Below are 23,214 nucleotides of genomic sequence, written 5' to 3'. Positions count from 1 at the left end.
ATTTTCTCAGGCTCTGATCTAGAGACAAATAGCCAGGAGTGATGATAGTAGCGGTTGTGCAAAATATGGCTAACTCAGCTGTGTGCCTTCTCTTACAAAGATGACTTTTGACATAGAAATCCAAATCTCTGTGATTTTGAGTTATGACCAGCTGAATCTTGATGACCTCAGGTCATGCTTCCCAGCCTCTGTCTTTTCGGGGATATTCAGTAGATGTCAGAATTTGCTTCAGCAAACCTTGAGGACAGAGTGAGAATCATTCGTAATTAAGAATCAGACTTAAGTGATTAATGCCTTGAAATGGCTTAGATTGGAAACCACAGTCTTCCTTTGTGGATGAGAAAGGGCTGAGGGTTAGGTGGGAGGAGCCTAAACGGGACACTTGGTTCAAATATAAGCTTGGAACAAGGAGAAAATTCTCTTAGGAGGAATGCTGTCAAAATGCTGCCAAGACCACGAAAGTCTGATTTCGCCACACATATGTTTAAAGATGAGATTAATATATCCAGCAACCTATTCACCATACATATTGATCATACACAGAAAATGCTCTTTATGGTCCTGTGAAGACCAGGTAGTCTGACAGATTCTTGTTTGTTTTAACACCATTAAATCACTCGCTGTGTTTAATAATCTTATTGTCAATTGCTGTCTATTGGGGCATTTAAACTAAATTCATGGCCGTCCTTGTTCTTCCTTGTATTAGTGTCCATTTGATAATCTCACCCCCCCACTTTTTTCCTTTTGCCACTAATAAAAACACAGAAAGTGGTCTGTTTTTTCCAAGTTAGTTTTCTAGTAAAGATAAAAAGAAAAATATGCTTGGCATAGAGTTGATGCTTGTAAATATTTGTTAATAAAAGATGAATGAATAATTGAAATGTAATGCTTGACACCTCTTCGGAAGCATTAAGAAGTGAATATTTTTGGTGTACTGAGAACAGTGATTGAAAGGCATTAATCTTCACTGTGTCCTCAGTTTTCTTTTCCTACACTTCTAGTTTTTCCCATCTTCTCTGCCCACGTACAGGTGAATCTTCACGGACACACACACACACACACGTGCACACACACATGCACAGTGAAATACAAACCAGTTTAGAGTACAGAAGGGCAATGATTCCCCCTTGCCATCAGTGCTGCAGGTAATCTATTGCATTAATCAGCCGGCCAGTAGGAAATGCATGGGGAGTGATTATACTATCATACACAGTACAGTCAGCATGAAGCACTTGTCAAGACCAATACATCAAAGTTTAATTCAGTAATAGAATGAATTAGAGCAAAATGAAACATTCTGTTCTCCAAGAAACTCAGTACCCATCATAGATTCTTTCTGAACTCTATAGAAAAGTCAGTGTATGAAGAAATTGTTTTTATGAATAAAACTGCAGTTCCAATATGACAATACTGTAAACTGTTTCCCTTGGGGTTCTTACACAACTATAGTGCTTAAGTGTTGACCTGATCATCAGCATTTTATAATCATGACCATTGGTAAATTCAGTTGTTTTGGTAGGGTTCCTGATTTCTTTTGTTCTAAATTGGATCTCCATGGTAAGTGAAAGGAAGGTGGTTGTACCAGTGGCTTGGAGGCACTTACCTGTAAACGTGGTAGGCTGTAGAGTGCCTTACCAAAACAGCAGGTAAATTGCCAAGACCCTACTATATAATGCAGTGCCTTATAGTAGGCACTGCCATTGGGGAGCTTATAATCTAGTTAGAAAACAGAATGAGTAAGTGACAACTAAAAAGCATTCCAAGTAAGACAAGTGAAGAAGTGAGGTTATATAATGTAGGATATGTTTCAGAAAATTTTGATGATAGATCTAATACTTTTCATGTTATAAGTCACTATTCTGTATCAATTTGTAGTATATAGTCAAAATAATTCTTTCCCACACTTATCCAAGCATGTTTTTTCAGAGGCCAATGGGTATAAACTCTGTCTATAAACAGGATTGTTTCAGTTTTAGAACCTACAGTCGGAATATAAAGAACAGGGGTTATTGGAGCCAGACACTCTTGAAGTACAATCCTTATATTTACTAATGGTAGCCCTGGACAAGTTCCTTAGATGGAACCACAATTTCCTTACCTGTAAAATGGCATACTGTGGATTCTTGAGGCCTAAATTAAGATGATTTAGATAATATACAACACTTTTTTCTTATTCCAAGAGTCTTTTGTCTATGTTGGGAAAGTGGGCCCAACGGGAAGCTTGTAGGAGAGTGGCATCCTGAAGGCCTAGAGTATTTTCAGAGCTAGATTTATACAGACTTGGAGTCATGACTATTGGTCGAATCATGGAACTGTTTATGAAGACAGTTGAGTTAAGCAGCCAGTGCAGAGTACGTGGAAAATGACCTCGCAGGTCACCACAGCTCACATTCCTTCTCCTACTGTTGCCTGCCCTTTTCATATCTCAAAGTAAGACATCGTTTGTCATTGTGCCTTTTTCTCGTTTTTCTGATTTTTTCTCTTTCCCTTCCTCCCTCCCTTACAAAGGAGAGGGTGGTGAGTGGTGGAGGAGCTGGCTCTGTTCATTTCCTATAGAACCAGGTTCCTAATGGGGTCAGGTCATTTTTGAAGAGTTATGCATGTTGACCCAACAGCACTGACAAGTCAGATGGTACAGGAAGGCCACATACTAGATGAAGGCCACAGGTTTGCCTGAAAGGAACATTATCCAGGACACTGGTTTGCTGTTTTAGAATATCTGTGGTTTATTTTCTTTCTTGACAACAAAAAGATGGTTATTTTACTTCAGTCTTTTCTCAGAGTCTGGTTGAACGATAATTGATTGTCTGCCCCTTTACTGAGGGTTTAGCCCTGCTTGACCTAAGTGATCTCAAAAACTCTCTCTTTACAGTGTCCCCGAGGCTTTATTTTAAAATTTCCCCAGAAGTTTTTCAGTGAATTAGGAATTAGCCTACCAAGTTTAAAGTAAGGAGAATGTTTTTATCAGTTATTTTCCCAACGTAGATTACTAACATATTAAGACTGAATTGTACTGAGAACAATACTATAATTAGAGTCACAATTTTTGTGTGGTCTGACCCAAGAAATTTGGTGACTATAGTTTTGCTAGCACAACTAATTGTGCCAGTGATCTCCTATTTGTGACTGCAATTAGGCATTTCATGGCCTCTAAATAAGTATAATTAGTTAATTGGATCATGCATGAAATTCTAGCCTCTTTTAATAGCCTCTGAGAACAAAAATAAATACAATAAATATTATGAATTATTTTGTAACTGTGAAACCCTGGGAAGTACCAAAAGTGATTGTTTTACTTTGCCTGCTACTGTTTTGTAAAAATAAACATGATATTAAAAAGAAGAAATTAAAATTTTAATGTAACGGTCTTCATTTTTCACCTCTGAGACAGAAGAGAAGAGAATCACTGACCTTTCTAATTCTCACCTTTAGAGAACGTGGTGTCGGTTGTCCTGCTCCTCTGCACCCCCCTCCCCCCGCCAATGCCACTGCTCCTGCACTCTCTCCAGTAGCATTATACACAGAGTATCTTCTGGAAAATAGGGAGAAGAGCAACATTTATCAAAAATTCTTAAGTGTCTTTTACAGAAAATGTCCAGCTTTTATATTAATTACTGAATCAATTTGCATATTAACAAAAACCCATGAAGTAGAAAGAACTTTAAAAACAAATTTTATTGACTGTGGGAAATAGCAATAAATAGAGAATGGCTAGCTGATTTATTCAGTCACAAATCATAATGCTCCACCCAGCAATACACCCAGCAGGCAAAGAGCACACAGTCTCACACAAGTGCATTATCCCAGAAGTGCTGACGCAACTCCGCTCTAACAGACCTCATAGTAGTGTAGCATCGTATTTTCAGAGAAAACAGATTTCTTCTGACTTGAATAATCAGTCCTGAATTGTAAGTTGAGCTTTTGATTGTTTATCTGCTGTTTTAATCTGCAGTGAAATGACTTGTTTGCTATGCCTGTCAGTCCTGAAAAATGAAGTTTTCGTTTATTTAATTAGATCTTTTTAGATGAACCTGTATCATTTTTTGTTGGATATACTTCTACACATGCAACATGTTCTAAGTACATAAGAATAGGTGGTTAAATAAACTGCAGGGTTTATTAGCAGTACATTTAGACTACTTCATAATTTTCGACAGTAATATACCACTTGTATTACACTGCTAAAATATGAGGTATGGAACAATGATTCTGTCAAAAAGCTAAAATCATTAATCTTGGAATTCATGTATGCTAGTTAAACATATGAATCTTAACTTACAGAAGTACTTTTTGACCACATATCCAGGCAGGAGGCTAAAGGCCATAGTATTTAAGAGTATTGATTTGGGGAGATCTTGAGCCCTGGTATCAAATCCTGCCTCCCATCTTTGATAGTAGCGCAACATTTCCCCTTGTCTCTGAACCTCAGTTTCCTTATCTGTAAAGTAAGGTCTTCCTGCAAGGGTGAAATGCGATAATGTATGTAAAATACTTCACACGGCATTAGTGTGAAGTATATTCAATAAATGGCAGCATCTGTTGCCAAGTGGATAAATAAAGATGCCATCGTCCGCTTTTAGAAGTATGTTAGCTGTACTCGGAGTGATCTTTGTACCCTAAAGATAGACATTTTAAAACTTTAAATCTAGACTCTATTTAGAAGCCTAACATGTATAACATGATATTGTTAGGATTTTCCTTGAAGGGACAGGAATTAGCATACAAATCAGCACTTAATATTGCACTGTGTGTTGAGATACCTTTTATGCTATTAAGTTTTCATAATGACTTTTGTTTTTCATTGACTTGCACCTCTTCTTATATGTTGAGTGGTTTATTTAGATTTGATTATTTTAACTAACAACATTCTCATACCCATTGGTAAATACCTTTGTTTTTCATTTTGTAATGTAGCAGATTTATAATATTTCCTGATAATTGTGATAGATGACAGTGGCCACAGATGCTCTGATTCTGTCTCATTGAGACGTGAGGTCTGTGTTCTCTCATTTTTATAGACGTTTGACCAACAAAATACGAGAGTAGATGTTGGGCCTGTTTCTGGGCTCAAGCCTTAAGTGACTAGCTGTGTCTACTTACCGTCTCTTAGAAGGTTCCATCTTGGGGCCGTGAGTTTTCCTGTAAAAAGTCTGGCTATCCTGAGGCTGTCACACTGAGAAAGCCCACACTGTCCATGTGAGAGGTGGTGTTAGAACAGAAGAAAAGTAAGCAGGAGAGAATTTCTGACTTATAGAATAAGTTTGTTATTTCAATTAACTTTATCCCTTCTGTTGGAGTGAGATGTTTGCCCAAATTAAATCTGTATTATCAGGAAATAGTTTAAAACAGTCCTAGAGTATTCTACATCTCCATTTTTAATATTTTTACATTAATTTTTTTCACTTTTATATTCTTCTTACACCAAATTTCGCCTGGCTTGACTTCCAGGTTTCCCCTCTCCAAAAATAAGAATTTGGGTTCTGATAACTTCTAATTTTGAGTTCCTATAGAAGACTGTGGAACCCTGGGCATTGAAACTAAAAAGGGAGGCAGAGTGAATGGTAAACTAGACGTTTTGGCCGAGATGCTAAGGAGGGTCTGCACAGGCTTCAGCACTGCACCCTGTGTCTGTCCTTTGGCACAAAGTTACCATGAGCAGAGGAAATGTTATATAACCCTGTAAGGTTGGGCATGAGTTTGAGATATGCCTCCTCTGTGGGAGTAAAATTACCCAAAGCATCTCAGACCTGTAAGTGACTGTGGGCCTGGGGTGGGACCTGGGAGGCCTACCAGAAAACAAAACACATTTAAAAGTCTGTCGTTGAAACCAAGGGAAAAGGAGAGACTAGAAGATGTTTCTAGCTAAAAATATATGGCAAGTAGAAATTAATTGTACAAGAACCCATTATTACTACCCTATGTGTTTAATGTCACTGATATTTTATTTACTTAATATGTTCTCTTAATTATTTAATTAAATGTAAAAATATTTATAAAAGTTTCCAGAGAATCACTTACAGTCTGAGCCCTTCGATCCTGTTTTCATTTTTTGAGTCTCAGTTTTCCTTAGCATCAAAGTGTTCTACACAGGGGTTTGCAGGAGTATACCTTTTGGTGCTGGGTAAACTCTGCAATTTTCAAAACATTTCTGCATGTATTATCTTAAGTGTAAACAGTCCTGTGAGGTAGGGACTAGCATCCCTCTTGGTTAAGTCAGAGCTGCCACCGCAGAGATGAAGTGGCTTTGCCCAGGGTCTTGTGGCTGGTAATCCATATCTTATCCTTCCCAGATCAGAGCTTGTTGATCAAACATTTCTTCTAGTTGGAATGTGAGATGGGGCAAAATGGTGGTGATTTGTACATCTAAATGTCTGATGGAAAAGACTGGCCTTCAGGGCATGTGGAATTCATTAATTCTCACTCCCCACATTTGCTGGGAGCGTGGGTGCTTGTCCATTGGCAGTGTGACTGGTGGAATGCAGAAGTGACTAAACAGGCCTTTGTGATGATTTGTCTTCTGCCTCCTTGTGATTCTATCCATGTTTCCTTGCCTGTTTGATCGAGTTTAGGACGTGAAGAGATTTAAGATCACCGAGTGGATTAGAACCATTCACCTTACGCAAAAAAATTTTTTTCCTTCTTCCTAAGGGAGTTGCCTTTCTAGTTTTGCTTTAGGCTGGTGTGTTGTTACAGTGCATCTTTTTTTTTCGCTGAAGACACTGAGTGCAGATTAGGTGGAGTAGTGGAAAGAAGAGTAAAAGCATGCTGGGTGGTAGAGAAAAAGCTAGACTAGAGCTGAAAAGTGCCACAGATAATTCAGAAATGGAATGATGCGCACACCAGTGATTTGATAATTGCCTTTATATACTTTGAGGCATTGAAGCTAGGAGAGCAATTTAAAAGTACTGAATTTGTTTTCATTGTAATTCATAGCAAATAATTAAGTGTCCTTTGTGAAAGAACCAGTAATACCTTTCTAGTTGCCAGGTCCTCTGTTAGTTGCTGAAAATGCTAAATTCTCACTGACTGCTCTGTCCAGTTTTTGGTGAGTCCTTTTGAAAGGGTTAATATTTCTGAAGGACAGCAGAATGAAGTATTTAATCATCAAAGAGCTTTATTTTTAAAGCTACAAATGTTTCAGGCATGTGTTGGAGGGGAAGGAGATAAATTCCCAAAGTGGGACTCTGAATTAATAAAATTTGGAGAATGACTTACTCAATTTGGTTAACTTGGTTGTTAAGGCTAATTACAGCTTTTGTAATGGTGACTGTTAAGATAAAAGACCATATCTGTTATAGCTCTGAACTTGAATTTAACATTAAGAACATCCTTTCAGGATGAAACCTCTCTTTAGGGAGGTGAGCAATAAAAGAATGTTACAGGCAAATTAATAAAGGCTTGACTTTTTCAAAAATTTTCTCATTCTGCAAAATGGAAATTTTCTAATTAGAGAAATGTAATCATAGAAATCTAGTTTTACAGATTTCTTTTTTCCCTTGTGTCATAGAAGTCATTGTTTAAAGTTTCCAAGAATATTTAGGATCTTGTTTATAAGGACTGTAATCTGTTTGCATTTGTTTTCTCATCTTTAAAGTAGAAGTATTAATTCTGACCTTGGAGGATTATTGTAATGAGTTGATGAAAAAAATGTTTGTAAAGCCCTAAATGTAGTGCCTACAATAGGCACATAGTAGGCATCCAAGAAATGGTGACTATTAATGATAATAATTATTATTTAATTAAAGTTGTAGTTGGTGTACCTACATTTGTTTCCTGAAAAGAACCTTTTTAAAAAGTGGAATTATATGCTTTTGTCAGTATTGTGCTAGCTTCTTATAAACTCTGAGTTTTCCCCAGGTGAAGGTGAAACTTACTGGGTCATTATCACATTATCAAGTTCTTCATATGCAAATCAGTCTTTCAGCATTATATACATTGGTTAGTATTTTCCTAATTTTATCTTTGAGTTACTTGAGTAGAACTAGTGCTTAGTATTAATTTGGTTATTTATTCTACTTTTAAAACTTTGTGTTGTGCATACACTGTTAAAAGGAAGAAATCGAATGGAAAAAACAATGGATTTAATATATATGTTAGGATATAAAATTTCTACACTTAAAGTTAGCTCTATCTTAGCTTTAAGTTGGCATAGTGGTGCTTTTTCTTTTTTTGGTGGTGCTAAACTGATTTTCAAAATAAATTATAGTTCACACAAGTGGACTGAAATACAGAATTCTGAACTGTAAAATAGACCCACTGAAGATATATGACTAATTTTGGATACACTTAACATCATATTATTTGTCAATATTAATTTACTTGGTTGCCCTTTTACACAAAACCTCAGTATTACACTAATAACCTGATAATGAAATTACTGATCTCATAGCATATCTTCTAGGGCAACTTTATGATTTTAGTTTTGTCTGAAAAACTATCCAGTTATTATAAAATAAAAGTATCTTGGAAGAAAAACATGAAAGATTCTCAATTCTGAAGCATTACCTGTTGAATGTTACTATTTCATTTTTTTAAAAAGATAATTTGATGATTTGGAAATTTTTTGAGCTCAGTGTAGCCTTATAAATAGAAATGCCAACTTACAGCATTCATGAGATCTCATTTAATTATTTACATGTAACTTTTGTTGTGTTGTCATGTTATTCATCAGTCTAAAATCTGGAGCCTGGTAAAGTTGTATCTCATTTTCCAGTGAGGTTCAGTAGGAAAAGCTGTCACTTACTGGTTTTTCAGATACCATTTTGATTTGTCCCTTGCTTTGTGACAGTGTGTAGTCATGTTTCATTTGAAGCTGATTTTCATGCTTCTTGGCATGGAAAAGCATAGGATTAATAAGATCGTGATTTGTGTGGTATCCATTGGCTTGTATAGAAATCCTACAGAGAGAATACTCATACTTAGGTCTTTGAAATACCAGGAGATAATATTGTTTGATCCATATATTATTTAGCAATTACAAAATTTACTTCATTACATACAGTAAAATACATACCATAAATACTATAAAAATACATACACTTGAATTTTTTATTGTACAGTTTTGAATTTATACAAATGCATAGTCATGTAATCACCACTACAGTCAAGATATGGAATGGTTATATCACTTTCAGAAATTCCCTCACAGTCTCTTTGTAGTCGATTCATCATCTACTCCCAATCCGTAGCATTGGTGGTCATTATTTAGTCCCTTTAGTTTTGCCTTTTCCAAAATGTTACATAAATTGAATAATAGTGAGTGAGTGAGTGTGTATGTATGTATGTGTGTGTGTACATACATACCCTTTTGATTCTGGCTTCCTTCATTTAGCATAAGGCATTTTAGATGTTACATGTATGTCAGTGGTTTGTTTTTTATTGCTAAGTAGTATTTGTATGAATGCACCAAGTTTGTTCATCTATTTACCATTAAGGACATTCAGATTGTTGATAGTCCTTTGCATTTACAATCTTTTTGCATTTACAAATAAAACTGCTATAAACATTCTTGTACAAATTTTAATGTGAACCTATATTTTCATTTCTTTTGGACAAATCCCTAGAGGTAGGACTGCTGGGTCATAAGGTAAATATATGTTTAACTTTATGAGAAACTGCTGAACAGTTTTCTAGGGTGGCTACATCATTTTGCACTCCCAGGCAACAATTATGAGCATTCCAGTTGCTCCACATCCTTGCCAGCAGTTTGTATCTTCAGATTTTAAATTTCTTTTTCTAAGTTTAACCATTATAATAGGTATGTAGTGGTGTCTTATGTGTTTTCTTAAACATAGTTGACATACAGTACTATATAAATTACAGGTATACAATATAGTGATTCACAGTTTTTAAGGTTATACTCATTTATAGTTATTATAAAATATTGGCTATATGTCCCATGTTATACAGTATGTCCTTGTAGATTACTTTATACCTAAATGGTTTGTACCTCTTACTCCCTACCCTTATGTCTCCCCTCCCCCTTCCCTCTCCCTACCAGTAACCACTAGCTTGTTCTCTATATCTGTGTGTCTCTTTCTCTTTTGTTATAGTCACTCATTTGTTGTATTTTTTACATTTCACATATGAGTGATATTATACAGTATTTGTCTTTCTCTGACTGACTTATTTCACTTAGCATAATACCCTCCAAGTCCACCCATGTTGCTGCAAATGGCAAAACTTCATTCTGTAAGACTGAGTAGTATTCGACACACACACACACACACACACACACACACACACACACACACACACACACACACACATATATACCATTTATCCATTTTTCTATTGATGGACATGGGTTGCTTCCACATCTTAGCTGATGTAAATAAATAGTGAGGCTATGAACATTAGGGTGCATGTATCTTTTGAAGTTAGTGTTTTTGTTTTCTCTGGCTATATATTCCCAGGAATAGAACTGCTGGGCCATATGGTAGTTCTATTTTTAGTTTTTTGAGAAACCTCCATACTCTTCTACAGTGGCTACACCAATTTATGTTCTCACCAAGTGTACAAGGGTTCCCTTTTCTACACATCCTCGCCATTTGTTATTTGTTATCTTTTTGATGATAGTCATTCAGACAGCTGTGAGGTGATATCTCACTGAGGTTTTGATTTGCATTTCCCTGATGGTCATCTATGTTGAGTATCTTTTCATGTTCCTGTTGACCATCTGCATTTCCTCTTTGGAAAAATATCTGCTCACTTCTTCTGCCTATTTTTTAATTAGGTGGCTTGTTTTTTGTTTGTTTGTTTGTTTTTGTTTTGTTTTGTTTTTTTGATGTTGAGTTGTATGAGCCATTCATATATGTTTGATATTAACCCCTAGTCAGTCATATCACTTACAAATATTTTCTCCCATTCAGTAGGTTATCTTTTCATTTTTTCATTGGTTTTCTTTGCTGTGCAAAAGCTTTTAAGTTTAATTAGGTCCCCTTTGTTTATTTTTGCTTTTGGTTCTTTTGCTTTAGGAGACAGAGCCCAAAAAAATGTTCCTATGATTTATGTCCAGGAGTGTTCTGCCTATATTTTCCTCTCGGAGTTTTATAGTATCCAGTCTTACATTTAGCTCTTTAATTTGGAGTTTACTTTTATATATAGTGTGAAGGGATGTTCTAATTTCATTCTTTTACATGTAGCTGTCCAGTGTTCCCAGTACCACTTATTGAAGAGACTGTCTTTTCTCCATCGTATATTCTTGCCTCCTTTGCCATTGTTTAAATGACCATAAATCCATGGATTTATTTCTGGGCTCTCTGTTCTGTTCCACTGAATTATGTGTCTGTTTTTGTGCCAGTACCATCCTGTTTTGATTACTGTAGCTTTGTAGTATAGTCTGAAGTCAGTGGGGCTGATTCCTCCAGCTCTGTTCTTCTTTCTCAAGGCATTTTTTGCTATTCAGGTCCTTTGTATTTCCATATAAATTTAAAAATTTTTTGTTCTAGTTCTGTGAAAAATGTCATTGTGATAGGGATTGCATTGCATAGATTGCCTTGAGTAGTATAGTCACTTTAACAATATTAATTCTTCCATTCCATGAACAGAGTGTATCTTTACATCTTTTGTGTTTTCTTCAGTTACTTTCACCAGTGTCTTATGGTTTTCTGAGTACAGATCTTTTACTTTCTTTGATAGTTTTATTCCTACATATTTTATTCTTTTTGATGCAGTGGTAGTTTGTTGTTGGCCTATAGAAATGCAACAGATTTCTGTATATTAAATTTGCATCCTACAACTTTACTGAATTCATTGATCAGCTCTAGGAGTTTTCTGGAGGATTTTCTATGTATAGTATCATGTCATCTGCAAATAGTCTTATTTTCATTTTCATAATGATTAATGATATTGAGCATGTTTTCATTAGCAGTTTGCCATCTGCATATCTTCTTAAATGAAGTGTCTTTTCAAATTTTTTGCCCAGTTGTTCATTTTCTTGATGAGTTTTGAGAGGGCTTTACATATTCTGCATACAAGTTCTTTGTCAGATGTATGATTTGCACATATTGTCTCCCAGTCTGTGGCTTCTCTTTTCATTCTCTTTATAGGGTCTTTTGTAGCACAAAAGGTTTTAATTTTGATAAAGTCTGCTTTATCAGTTTTATCTTTTATGGATCATGCTTTTGATATTGTATCTAACATTATTATCCTTGCCTAGCCCAAGGTCACAAAGAAGTTTTTCTAGAAGTTCTGTGGTTCTAAGTTTTATATTTGGATCTATTATCCATTTTGAGTTTTTAATAAGGTAATTGAATTGATTTTTTAATAAACTGTTTTAAGTTCATTTTTAAAATATGAATATCCAATTGTTGTTTCAGTAGTTTTGAAAGCATTTGACCTTTTCTTCATTGAATTGACTTTGAACCTTGAATTGATTGTATCTGTGTAGGTTTATTTCTGATCTCTCTCATCAACTGTCATTGATCTATGGGCCTGTTATTTCACCTATCGGGCACTGTTTTGACTACTTTTTGCTATATAGGAAGTCTTAAAATCAGGTACTAGGAGTCTTCTAACTTTGTCCTTCTTTAAAATTGTTTTGACTGTTCTATATCTATTTTTGTCAATATGTACACAAATGCCTGCTAGAGTTTTGAGTAGAGTTGTGTTGAAAAATAGATCAATCTGGGGAGAAATGGTATCTTAACAGTGCTGAGGTTTTTCACTCTGCTTTTTAAGATCGTCTTTGATTTTTTTGTAAATTTTTTTTTGGTGGGAGTAATTAGGTTTGCTTATTTATTTATTTTTAGAGGAGATACTGGGGATTGAACCCAGGACCTTGTGCATGCTAGACATGCACTCTACCACTTGAGCTGCATCCTCCCCCTACCCACTCCCCACCCCCATCTTTGATTTCTTTAGTCAGTGTTTTATAGTTTTTAGCATAGAGACTCTGTTCATGTTTCGTTAGATTTGTAACTAAGTATTTCGTGTTTTGGTAGTAATATGAATGGTGCTCTCACTCTCTCTCTCTCTCTCTTTTTTTTTTTTTGGTAAATTTTGGTCCGTCATTGTTCAATTTCAGCACATAGATGTACAGTTGGTTTTTTGCTTTGCGCTTGTAGCATATGACCTTGCTAAACTTACTACTAGTTCTAGGAGCTTTTTTGTAAGTTAGTTGTTTGCAAATAGAGGCTACTTATTTTTTCCTTTTAAATCTATGTCATTAATCTCCTTTTCTTGCTTTATTGGCCTGGCTAAAACTTCCAGTGTAATGTTGAGTAGGAGTGGTGAAACAGATATCTTTGCCTTGTTTTGCTCTTAGGGGAAAGAATTCAGTCTTTTGCCATTATGATGTTAACTGTAGGGTTTGTTGTTGTTGTTGTTGTTGTTGTTGTTGTTGTTGTTGTTGTTGTTGTTGTTGTTTGCAGATGACCTTTATCCAGTTAAGTAACTTGTCTTCTGTTCCTCGTTTGCCAAGAGTTTTCTTTGTTATAAAGGGATATTGGATTTTGTCAGTTGCTTTTTCTGCATCTGTTGAAATGGTCATATGCTTCTCCTTCCTTAGTCTGTTAATCTAGTGAGTTAACACCGATTTTTAATGTTGAACCAGCCTTGCATTCCTGGGATAAACTCTACTTGGTTGTGGTGTGTTTTCTTTTTATATATTTCTTAATGAGACTTGCCGATATTTTGCTGAGTTTGTAATTGTATTGACTTGTCATGGTTTTGTCTAGGGTAGGGTAATCCTGGCCTCATAAAATAAGTTAGAAACCATTCCCTCTCTGCTGTTTTCTGGAAGATATTGTATAGATTTGGCTTTTCTTTTTTTTTCCTTTAATGTTGGGTAGAATTTTCTAGGGAAATATCTGGGCCTGCATTGTAAGAGATTTTTACTACATATTTAATTTCTTTAACAAATTTAAAGCTATTTATGTTATTACTTCTTCTTCAGAGAATTGTGATAGTTTGTGATTTTCAAGGAGTTTTTCTATTTCATCTGAGCTGTAGAATTTATGGCCGTAAAGTTATTCATAGCATTCTCTTATGAACCTTGTAATGCCTCTATGATCTATAATGATGTGCCTTCTCTTATTCCTTATATGGATAGTTTGTTCTTTTTTTCAGTCAGTCTGATTATAGCTTTATTGATTTTATTAAGCTTTTTAAAGAACTAGCTTTTGGTTTCATTGAAAAACTGGGGGAGTTCCATTTAATTGATTTCTGATCTTTATTTCCTTCCTTCTCCTTGCTTTGGCTTTGATTTTTTATCCTTTTCCTAGTTTCTTAATGTGGATATTTAGATTATTGATTTGAATCTTTCCTTCTTTTCCAGTTTAAGCATGATTAATATTATAAATGTCATTCTAAACTCTTTAGCTGTAGATCATAAATTTTGATGTATTTTTATTTCCATTTTCATTGAGTACAGAATATTTTTGATTTCCCATGTGATGTCCTCTTTTATTCATGAGTTGTTTAAAAGTATGTTGTTTAATTCACAGGTATTTGGGGATTTTCCAAACATCTTCCTATTACTTAATTTCTAGTTTAATTCTGTTTCATCAGAGAATGTACTTTGTATGATTTCATTTCTTTCATATTTGTCAAAGTTTGTTTTATGGCTCAGAATATGGACTATCTTGGTAAATGTTCTTTGTGCATTTTAGAAAGTATAGGATTTTGTTTTATTGGGGTTTTTTTAATGTTAGGTGGAGTATTCTATAAATGTCAATTAGGTTAAATTGGTTGATGGTGGTGTTTTAGGTATTCTTTATCCTTGCTAATTTTCTGTCTACTTGTTCTATTAGTTATTCAGAATATGGAGTATTGAAATCTCCAGATATGGTTGTGGATTTGTCTGTTTCTCCTTTCAGCTCTGTCATGTATTTTGTCTATTTCCTCTTTTCGCTTTGTGTATTTTGAAGTCTTGTTGTTAGGTACAGCATAGTCATTTAGGGTTGTTATACATCTTCTGGAGAACTGACCCTTTTATCATGCTATATTTCAGTTTATCACTGGTGTAGTATTCCTTGTCCCAAAGTCTACTTTGTCTGATATTAATATGGCTACTTCAGCTTTATTTTGAAAGTGTTTGCATGGTATATCTTTTTCCATCTGTTTTCATTTAATTTATGTATGTCAGTATATTTAAAGTGAGTTTCTTGTACACAGCATAGAGTTGGGTCTTGTTTTTTAATATAATTTTACCATCTCTTTCAATTGGTATGTTTAGATCATTTACATTTAATATAATTATTGATGTTGCTGAATTTAGGTCAGCCATTTAATCATTTATTTTCTATTTATCCTCTCTGCTTTTTATTCCTTTGTTCCCTCTCTCCTGCCTTCTCCTCTCCTTCTTTGGATTATTATTTTTTTTAAATTTTAGTATGCAATTTTAATTTATCTGTTATCCTTTTTGTTTGTATCTCCTTGTATTTTTTAATGGTTTCAGCATTACAATAAATATACCTAACTTAAACAGCCTACTTTGAGTTAGTATTTTGTTACTTTAAGTAGAATGTAGAATCTAATAATCATATAGGTCCCTTTACTCTCCCTCCTTTATGTTACAGGTTTCATGTGTGTTACATCTACATACATTTAAAACACTACAAGACAGTGTTCAAATTTTTGCTTTCACTGGTCATCTTATTTTTAAAGAACTTTTAAGTTCTTTTGTCCTTTTAAGAGCAAAAATAGTCTGTTATATTTACTCAGGTGTATTTCTCGTTTCTGTTCTTTCTTTATTCTTATAGTTTCTTATTCTGGTATTATTTCTCTTCAGTCTGAAGGACTTCCTTTAGCATTTCTTCTAGAACAGATCTCTTGACAACACATGTTAGTTTTTCCTGATCTGAGAATGCCTTCATTTCACCATCATTCGTGAATGATATTTTTGCTGAATATTAGTGGGTAAACCCAAGTCTGGATTGACATTTCAATTTCTTTTAACACTTTAAAGATAATGTTGCATTGTCTTCTGTCTTCTATAATTTCTAGTGAAGAATCTCTGATTATTTGAATCCTTCTTTATATAGTATTTCACTTTATATAGTATTTTCACAGAATCTCTGATTATTTGAATCCTTCTTTATATAGTATTTCACTGAAAGTGACTGCTTTCAAGATTTTTTTCTTTTATCTTTGGTTTTCAGTGATTTGATAATGATATACCCATGGTTTTCTTTGAGTTTACCTTTTTTGTGTTTAGCTGAGCTTCCTAGATCTGTACATTCGTATCTTCAATTTTGGGAAGTTTTTAGTCATTATTTCTTCCAAGTTTTTCTGTATCTATGTGTCATCTTCTTCTGGAGCTCCAATGAAGCAAATGTTAGACTTTTTGATATTTTCTCACCTATCTTAAAGCTCTGTTCATTTCCTTCTGATTGTTTCTCTCTGTTCTTCAGATGAGATAATTTTCTTTTCAAATTTGCTCAGTTTTACCTCTTGTCCTGTCTATCTGCTATTCATCCTATTTAGTGAATTTTTTAACATTTTTTATTGATTTATAATCATTTTACAATGTTGTGTCAAATTCCAGTGTAGAGCACAATTTTTCAATTATACATGAACATATATATCTTCATTGTCACATTCCTTTCTCTGTGAGCTACCATAAGATCTTGTATCTATTTCCCTGTGCTATACAATATAATCTTGTTTATCTGTTCCACAATTTTGAAATCTCAGTCTATCTCTTCCCACCCCCCACCCCCTATTTAGTGAATTTTTAACTTCAGATACTGTTTTATGAGTTCTAACATTTCTTTTTAGTTCTTTTTTATAGTTCCAATAGTGTATAGTTTTATAGTTTCAATACCTTCATCTCATGGAGTATAGTTATAGTAGTTGCATAAAGTCTCTTACTGGTAATTCTAACATCTGGTTCATCTTGGTTGACATCTGTTGATTTGGTTTTTTCCCTTAAGAATTGACTACATTTTCCCTTTCCTTTGTAAGCTGTGTAATTTGGGATCCTGGACATTTTAAATACTGTATTATATGAGTCTGGATCCTATTATAATCTTCTGGAGAAATTTTTGTTTTTTTAAAACATAGAGTCAGCTAGGATAGATTCACATCATAAGTTCTCTTTTACCTTCTTTGGGTGATATCAGTACAGTTTTCAAAGCCTTGGTTGGTGCTGCCTTGGGTCTGTCTCATGCACGTGAGATGTGACCAGTACTGTGCTTGTTTTGTACAAAATACTCCAGCTCCTTGAGTTGAGGTGGGGGCGGGCCCTTTTCCCAATCCTCTCAATAGCTAGGTGAGTTTTCTCTCATGTTTTTGCCCTCTCTGCCCTTTACAGAGTTCTCTGAATGGGACTAACCTTATATTCAAGTCAGGAATGAAAAGAGAAGAAAAAGTAACAGGAAATCATCTCCGTATGGCTTGCCTCTTCAAGTGTTATTTCCCCAATCTGCTTGCTGTTGTTTACTTTTCAGAATCCTCAGGTTACTTTTTCTATTTTGTCCACAGTTTTTAGTTGTAATTATGGGGAGAAATAAGCTATAGTGAGCTTTACTCCATCTTGACTGATAACATTTTGTTTCTAATTGGCATTCTAAAATATAGAAATGTAAATTGTAAAGATCTGTGACTTAGATTGTGGTTATGTTTTCTGTTGGTAAACATTATTTGATATTTAAAATATCAGACTGCCTAATTGAAGAAACTTGCTAATTTTAAATGTGGAAGAATGTAAAGCATCTCTTTTGAACAAACAAAGCAGAAACTGACCATTCTTACCTTTATTATGCACTTTGATTAACACAACTGATTAAAATACACACAGATACACACACAAACCTTTTCAAAGAAAAAGTGTTATGAATGGCTTTGAAGTACTGATGCTGCCTTGTTTTGAAATTAGTAAAGTAGAACTTGAACTTTTAAAACTTGTAATATTTGCTAGAATAAGCTACCTTTTTGAAGAATGTAGAAAGGAACGATAAATAAATTTTATCAGTACCTTACTTTTACTCAAATTATGAGTTATGCCTTCTAAATTCATTATGGCTTTTCCTTTGAGAAACAAGTGAACTTTCAATAAATGTTTAGTGATTTTATTCACAGAAAGACATAAATCTGGTGATTTCATTTATATAAAGATTAGTTCCTGGTTAAATCATTTAGGGAAGAATGTTTAAGTAAATTTTATTTTTAAAAGATGTTGATTTATTGGTATATAGAATGCATAGTAATTAATAAACATATAGTTTGAAATGCTTATAAGGAGACCAGGAAATTGTGCCCATTGTATGTATGCCTTTATAAGATTTTATTATAAAAAGGTAATCTTAGAAGTAAATTTAATTTTTGCCCAGAAGAACCAATTATAGTAGTTTGTTACAGCATCCATGAGTAAAATCTGCTTGTAAATTAAAATAACAAATTGGTTCTTATTATTTTTTTCCTCCTTAATGGAGGTACTGGGGATTGAACCCAGGACCTCGTGCACACCAAGCACAGACTCAACCACTGAGCTATACCCCCATCTGGGTTTTATTCTTTATTCACTTTTTTGTTCAAAATGTCACACAGAAGTAAGAAGGTGATTATAATTAGCATTTGAAAGGCCTTTCATCTTCATGTGTAACAGTGTCTGGATCTTTGGTTCAAATTCAGGCTCTGTTCTCCTTCTGTTAAACTCTATATGAGATTTGTGGCTTGGACTAAGAAGAGAATTGAGTTATAAAAATGGCAGACTCGGGTCCATTTTAAAATGGCTTAAAATTTATCATTAGCTATTAGAATTAGACATTTGTAAAGTTTTTTAAAATTTACTTTCCTCTGTCTTTAAAATAGGTGCTCTGTGGATGTGTATAGTTTTAAATCCCCACTGCAAGTTGGAGCAGAAGGCCAGTTGGCTAAAACAGCTGAAAAAGTGGAATGGTGTTGATGTCTGTCCATGGGAAGATGGAAATCATGGCAGTGAATTACCCAACTTAACCAATGCTCTGCCTCAGGGTGCAAATGCCAACCAAGGTGAGTCCTCAGTGATAATCTGCTTACTTTCTAGGTATCTACCTAGTTGTACATATATGTTCATAACAGTATCTTACAATATAGGTGAGAAAATTATTTTACCCACTTAAGAACTTACTAAACTTAGAGTCTTAATATGTTTTGATTGTGAATGTGTGTGTATGTTTTAATTTTTACCAGAGACCTTTCTATACCTTTTTCCATATTCTCAGAGTACAGATGGATATACTACTTACGTGTACCAGTATATGTTAAAATCAGCTGTTAAGTATTTAGTTTGAATATTTTTTTAAAAATCATGGAGTAGAGGGGTAATACATTACTTTATAAAGCAAAATATTGAGAGGCTTGAGGAGCTGTGTGTTTTTCTATCTGTTGGTCAGTTCATATTTGGGCTACTGTGTAATCAGTTAAAAATTCTTAGTTTTAGAATGTAGCAAATAAACATTTTATGACTGGGCTGGTGCTGGCATTTGGACCAGGAACATTCTTTATTGTGAAGGACTGTCTAGCATACTTGTTCCCACATACTGTAGGCTCATAGTGCCTTCCAGTCTTTGGGTACAACCAAGAAATGCTCCAAGACATTTCCAGATGTTTTCTTAAAAACCTGTCTCATTTCTAGCTTTTTTTTTCCTTCAGCTTGTCCCTCTCTAATGAACCTACCCATTTAGCACAAGTCTCTCTCATCTCAAAAGTTTTTTTCCTTGCCCCCATTTTTCCAACTAGCTGCTGCAGAATTTTATCCTCTTTCAGAACCAAATTCTTAAAGTAGTTAACTCTTGCAAATAAAAATTTCATTCAGTAATTACATCACGATTTTTGTGTGATTTTGTGCTGCTGCCCTCTATTTGAGAAAATTTGAAAGACTTTAAAGTTATGACAGATGCACAGTTGGAGTTAAATGACATCAGAAGGATTCAGGAATCAAGACTGTCATTCTATACATGCTGGCCCCATCTGGAGTTGGTACTCCTAAAAAGAGCTGGACAATGTGCTGAGTATGAAGGTGTGATGTTAGCGTAGTGTTTTCAGTCTCTACAAAGAAAGAAAATGATGTGTATTACTCCATAGGGACTTGTCCAATCAAAAAGAAGTTTCAGGGCTTGGGAAAGATGATTGTCTGGCTCTGCTTTGTCTAGAGATATTTGCCTTGGGAATTTAATATTTGAGATCTGTCATATCTTTATTGCCCATGATGACTTTATTTAATAACTTCAAAGAAAATAAATCTACCCCTTAAACCTCCAATATTTTTCCAAAGCTCAGAATTTTCAAGTTTAACAATTCAAGATTTATTCTCTTCCATTGCTAGGAAAGGGTGTGCTTATATCCACATAGGCAATACCTTTAATTTCTTTTTAACTTCATTATATTTGGAGATTTCTCTGTGTTTCACTCCCTACCTGCTTTTTTGACTACCAGCCTAACATTTTACACTTTACTTTTACTTTCCATTTGGTTACTTCCTCCTTGGTTAAACATTAATATTCCGTAGGTTTTCGAAAATCCTTAATAAGTGGTCCAGCCTCCAAATGAAGTAGTTCATTTCATTTATGGTTTGGCCCAGGGGTATGAAGTCAGGGCTAGTTTCTAAGGGCAGCATTTATATCTGTTGTGCCTAAAGGCATCAGGGCTCCTTCGTTTGGCGGAGCACCCAAATCCTCCAGAGGGGCTGTTAGAAGAGACATCCTTACAGAGGGGCTCTGGCGCTCAGCCTGCAGTCAGAGACCTGGGCAGACTGGCTGGGGGAGAGTCTGTGGTGGCCTGCAAAGCCCAGCAGCCATGCAGCTGGGTGGAGTGTGCTGGTGGCACAGACCCCGGGCAGAATTGCATGTGTTTGCACCCTGGAGTGAATGTGAAGCACCAATCAGGTCCTGTCTTCATTGAAATTATTTGTTAGAAGTAATTAACAACATTAGAATCCATACCTTTTGAAAGAGTAGTGTGTTTTAAAAATATACTTGTATGAGAGCCTTTTAAATTTTGTTTTGATAAAAGAACTAATAATTTCTACTCTTTCTATTTTTCTGAATTTCCCAAATTTTCTTTATTCAACATGCTTTAATATTACATTATTAAAACTTTTTACAAAGTTGTATATTTATTATTTTAACAATTTGATTAAGATAATCTGTTTCTCTTTTTTCCATCTTACTGCAAAAATCAAAAAAAGCCCCACAGAGATCTAAGATTTAAAATTGACCAAATTTTGACACCTAATTAAATCCATTTTTGTTTGTATATCTTTTTAGTCATTGTCTGTGTACATAATTACTTTTTTGTTTCCCATGCTGCTGTAGAGCTTTATATATTACATTTTCATTTAAATATTATCATCTTATTAGTATTTTGTCTTTTTTGTTACAATTGGTTTTACTGGTCTCTTAGAACTAACCATTGTTAAAAGCCTGGTGTGTGTCCTGTACATTTCTCTGTGCTCATACAGTCACATGCAAGTGTGAAAATTAATTTCATTAATTTATTTAATTAATAAAAATTAAAATTTTATTTTTTAATGTACTCATACTCTCGAGCTTGCTTTTATTTTTGATACCACAGTGGGTCATATTGATAGGTAAAACTCTCGTCCTTTTTTAATACATGCATAATACTAAGTTGTTCTTTTAGTCTCCTTTTAGTTTTAAATTGTTTCTATGATCTGAGCTAAACAAATGAAATGACAAAGCCGCTTAAAAATACTTGTGTGAGATGTGGACTTTGTAATATTTGATTGATTGACTGTAAGAAGTCATGGAACCAGTTCCTTTTCAGGTAGAGGTATATTTATTCTGCTCTGTAAGAAGCCCTCGTAGGTTCAAAAGGCCTTAAAAGGTAGGGTTCACTCTTCCCATTTGCAAAGTGTGCATCTGTCTGCTACTAGCATGGAGTCTGGGCAGGGGCCAGAAGAGGTATGTCAGTATTTATGCCTCTCAAATTATGTGTCATCCATGTGTTTTGATATGTCTGCCATTCAAATACAGATGTCTAAGTGGACCTGAGACAAGCTGAAATAATGTCGAGACCATTCAAAAAGCCTTTCAGAACAGCTAACATAGCTGAATTTGGAGTGAGGATACCTGTGTTTTGATCTTGACTGCCATTGCATGGCTGTGTGACCTTGGCAAGTCACTTCTCTCAATTTTCAGTTCCAGCAGCAGAATGGAGGAGTTGGACTAGTTGAGTTCTCAGAGCCTTTCTTGATTCAGAGCTTTGATTTTTATGGTTTCCCTTATGTCTGTGCTTAGCCAAAGTGCCAGTGACAGGAAGATGAAACTTATCAACTAAGGAAGCTCCAGATTTTGCTTCTGATTTAGCTAGGCCTCAGAACAGTGAGGGGTGATACTTGAGCTAAGTAAAGCACACATAAAGAAAAATAGTTTATTACCCTGATTTTCAGTTAAGGCTCTCTAAGGTCTGTGCCACAGTTGAAGGTAAGTCTAGAGTGGGGACCCAAGGGGTGGGAGTGCAGGTAGAATTTGAACCATGTTTTCCAGAGGAACTGAATAATCCCAGTAGTTGGGGTAAGAATATCCGTTATTCCCCAAACATTTCTTTTCTCCGTCAGGTCCTGAAACTTGAACCCTCTTCGGAGTGTGTGCTTCTGCTCTTTTGTGATGCCCCGGCATACGCTATGCTGGGGACATCACACCAGTCATGGAACCTGCACAGGAGTCAGGAGGCAGCCTATAGGGGCAAGGTAAGTGCGCTGGTTTGTTTTGTAGCTATGTTGTGTGGCTTTGTGAAATGTTAAATATATGCATTTATGCCCTTTGGGATATAAAATGGCATTTAATCATTATATCCCAAGAAGCATAATAGTTTTAATTGTGCAAAACCGCACAATATAGTTAAAAAATACAACCAAAAGCACAACCCTTCTGCACATTTTTAAAGGCTGATTGCATCTTCCTGAAAGGTTCCATGGCTGGTGTCTCATCTCTTGCATAGTGTTTGTGAGAGCTGTTGATCCCATCAGGGCAGCCCACCACAGCACCTCAGAAGTGGGGAGCAGTGAGTTTTCATGTGATTTTTGTGCCCAGTGCCTCCTTTGAGTGTATTTGGCATGGAAACTAGACAGTTCTTTTCGCAGGATGCCTTTAACCTTAGCTTTGATGGCTGCAGAGTGTTTGTGTTTGATAAAACGAGTGAATGGTGGCTCTTTGGGCTGACTTGCCTCCTAGTACTTAGGACATGAGAGTATTCACCCTTCATCTTTCTGCTTAGGGGGTGCAGGACAATGTGTGTGGGTGTGTTCATGAACATCTGGCCACAGAA

At 35.1% G+C, this 23,214-nt stretch overlaps 1 protein-coding gene and 1 non-coding gene across 3 annotated transcripts in view; one reads left to right on the top strand and one right to left on the bottom strand.

The window, feature by feature from the left end:
* Positions 1-23,214, top strand: part of ZSWIM6 (zinc finger SWIM-type containing 6) — a 177,696-nt gene that overhangs the window by 135,429 nt on the left and 19,053 nt on the right. For both annotated transcript variants that reach the window (XM_072958614.1, XM_015240739.3), the window contains exon 5: positions 18,757-18,936. In XM_072958614.1, the coding sequence (XP_072814715.1) occupies positions 18,757-18,936 (180 nt within the window). The remainder of the gene's footprint in view (positions 1-18,756; positions 18,937-23,214) is intronic.
* On the bottom strand, positions 18,373-18,444 carry TRNAT-GGU (transfer RNA threonine (anticodon GGU)). The gene has a single exon. It is a non-coding gene; the product is annotated as a tRNA-Thr (tRNA).

This window comes from Vicugna pacos, chromosome 3 (assembly GCF_048564905.1).
Source record: "Vicugna pacos chromosome 3, VicPac4, whole genome shotgun sequence".
NCBI classification, from domain to species: Eukaryota; Metazoa; Chordata; class Mammalia; order Artiodactyla; family Camelidae; genus Vicugna; species Vicugna pacos.
This window is presented reverse-complemented; position numbering and strand designations above follow the sequence as displayed.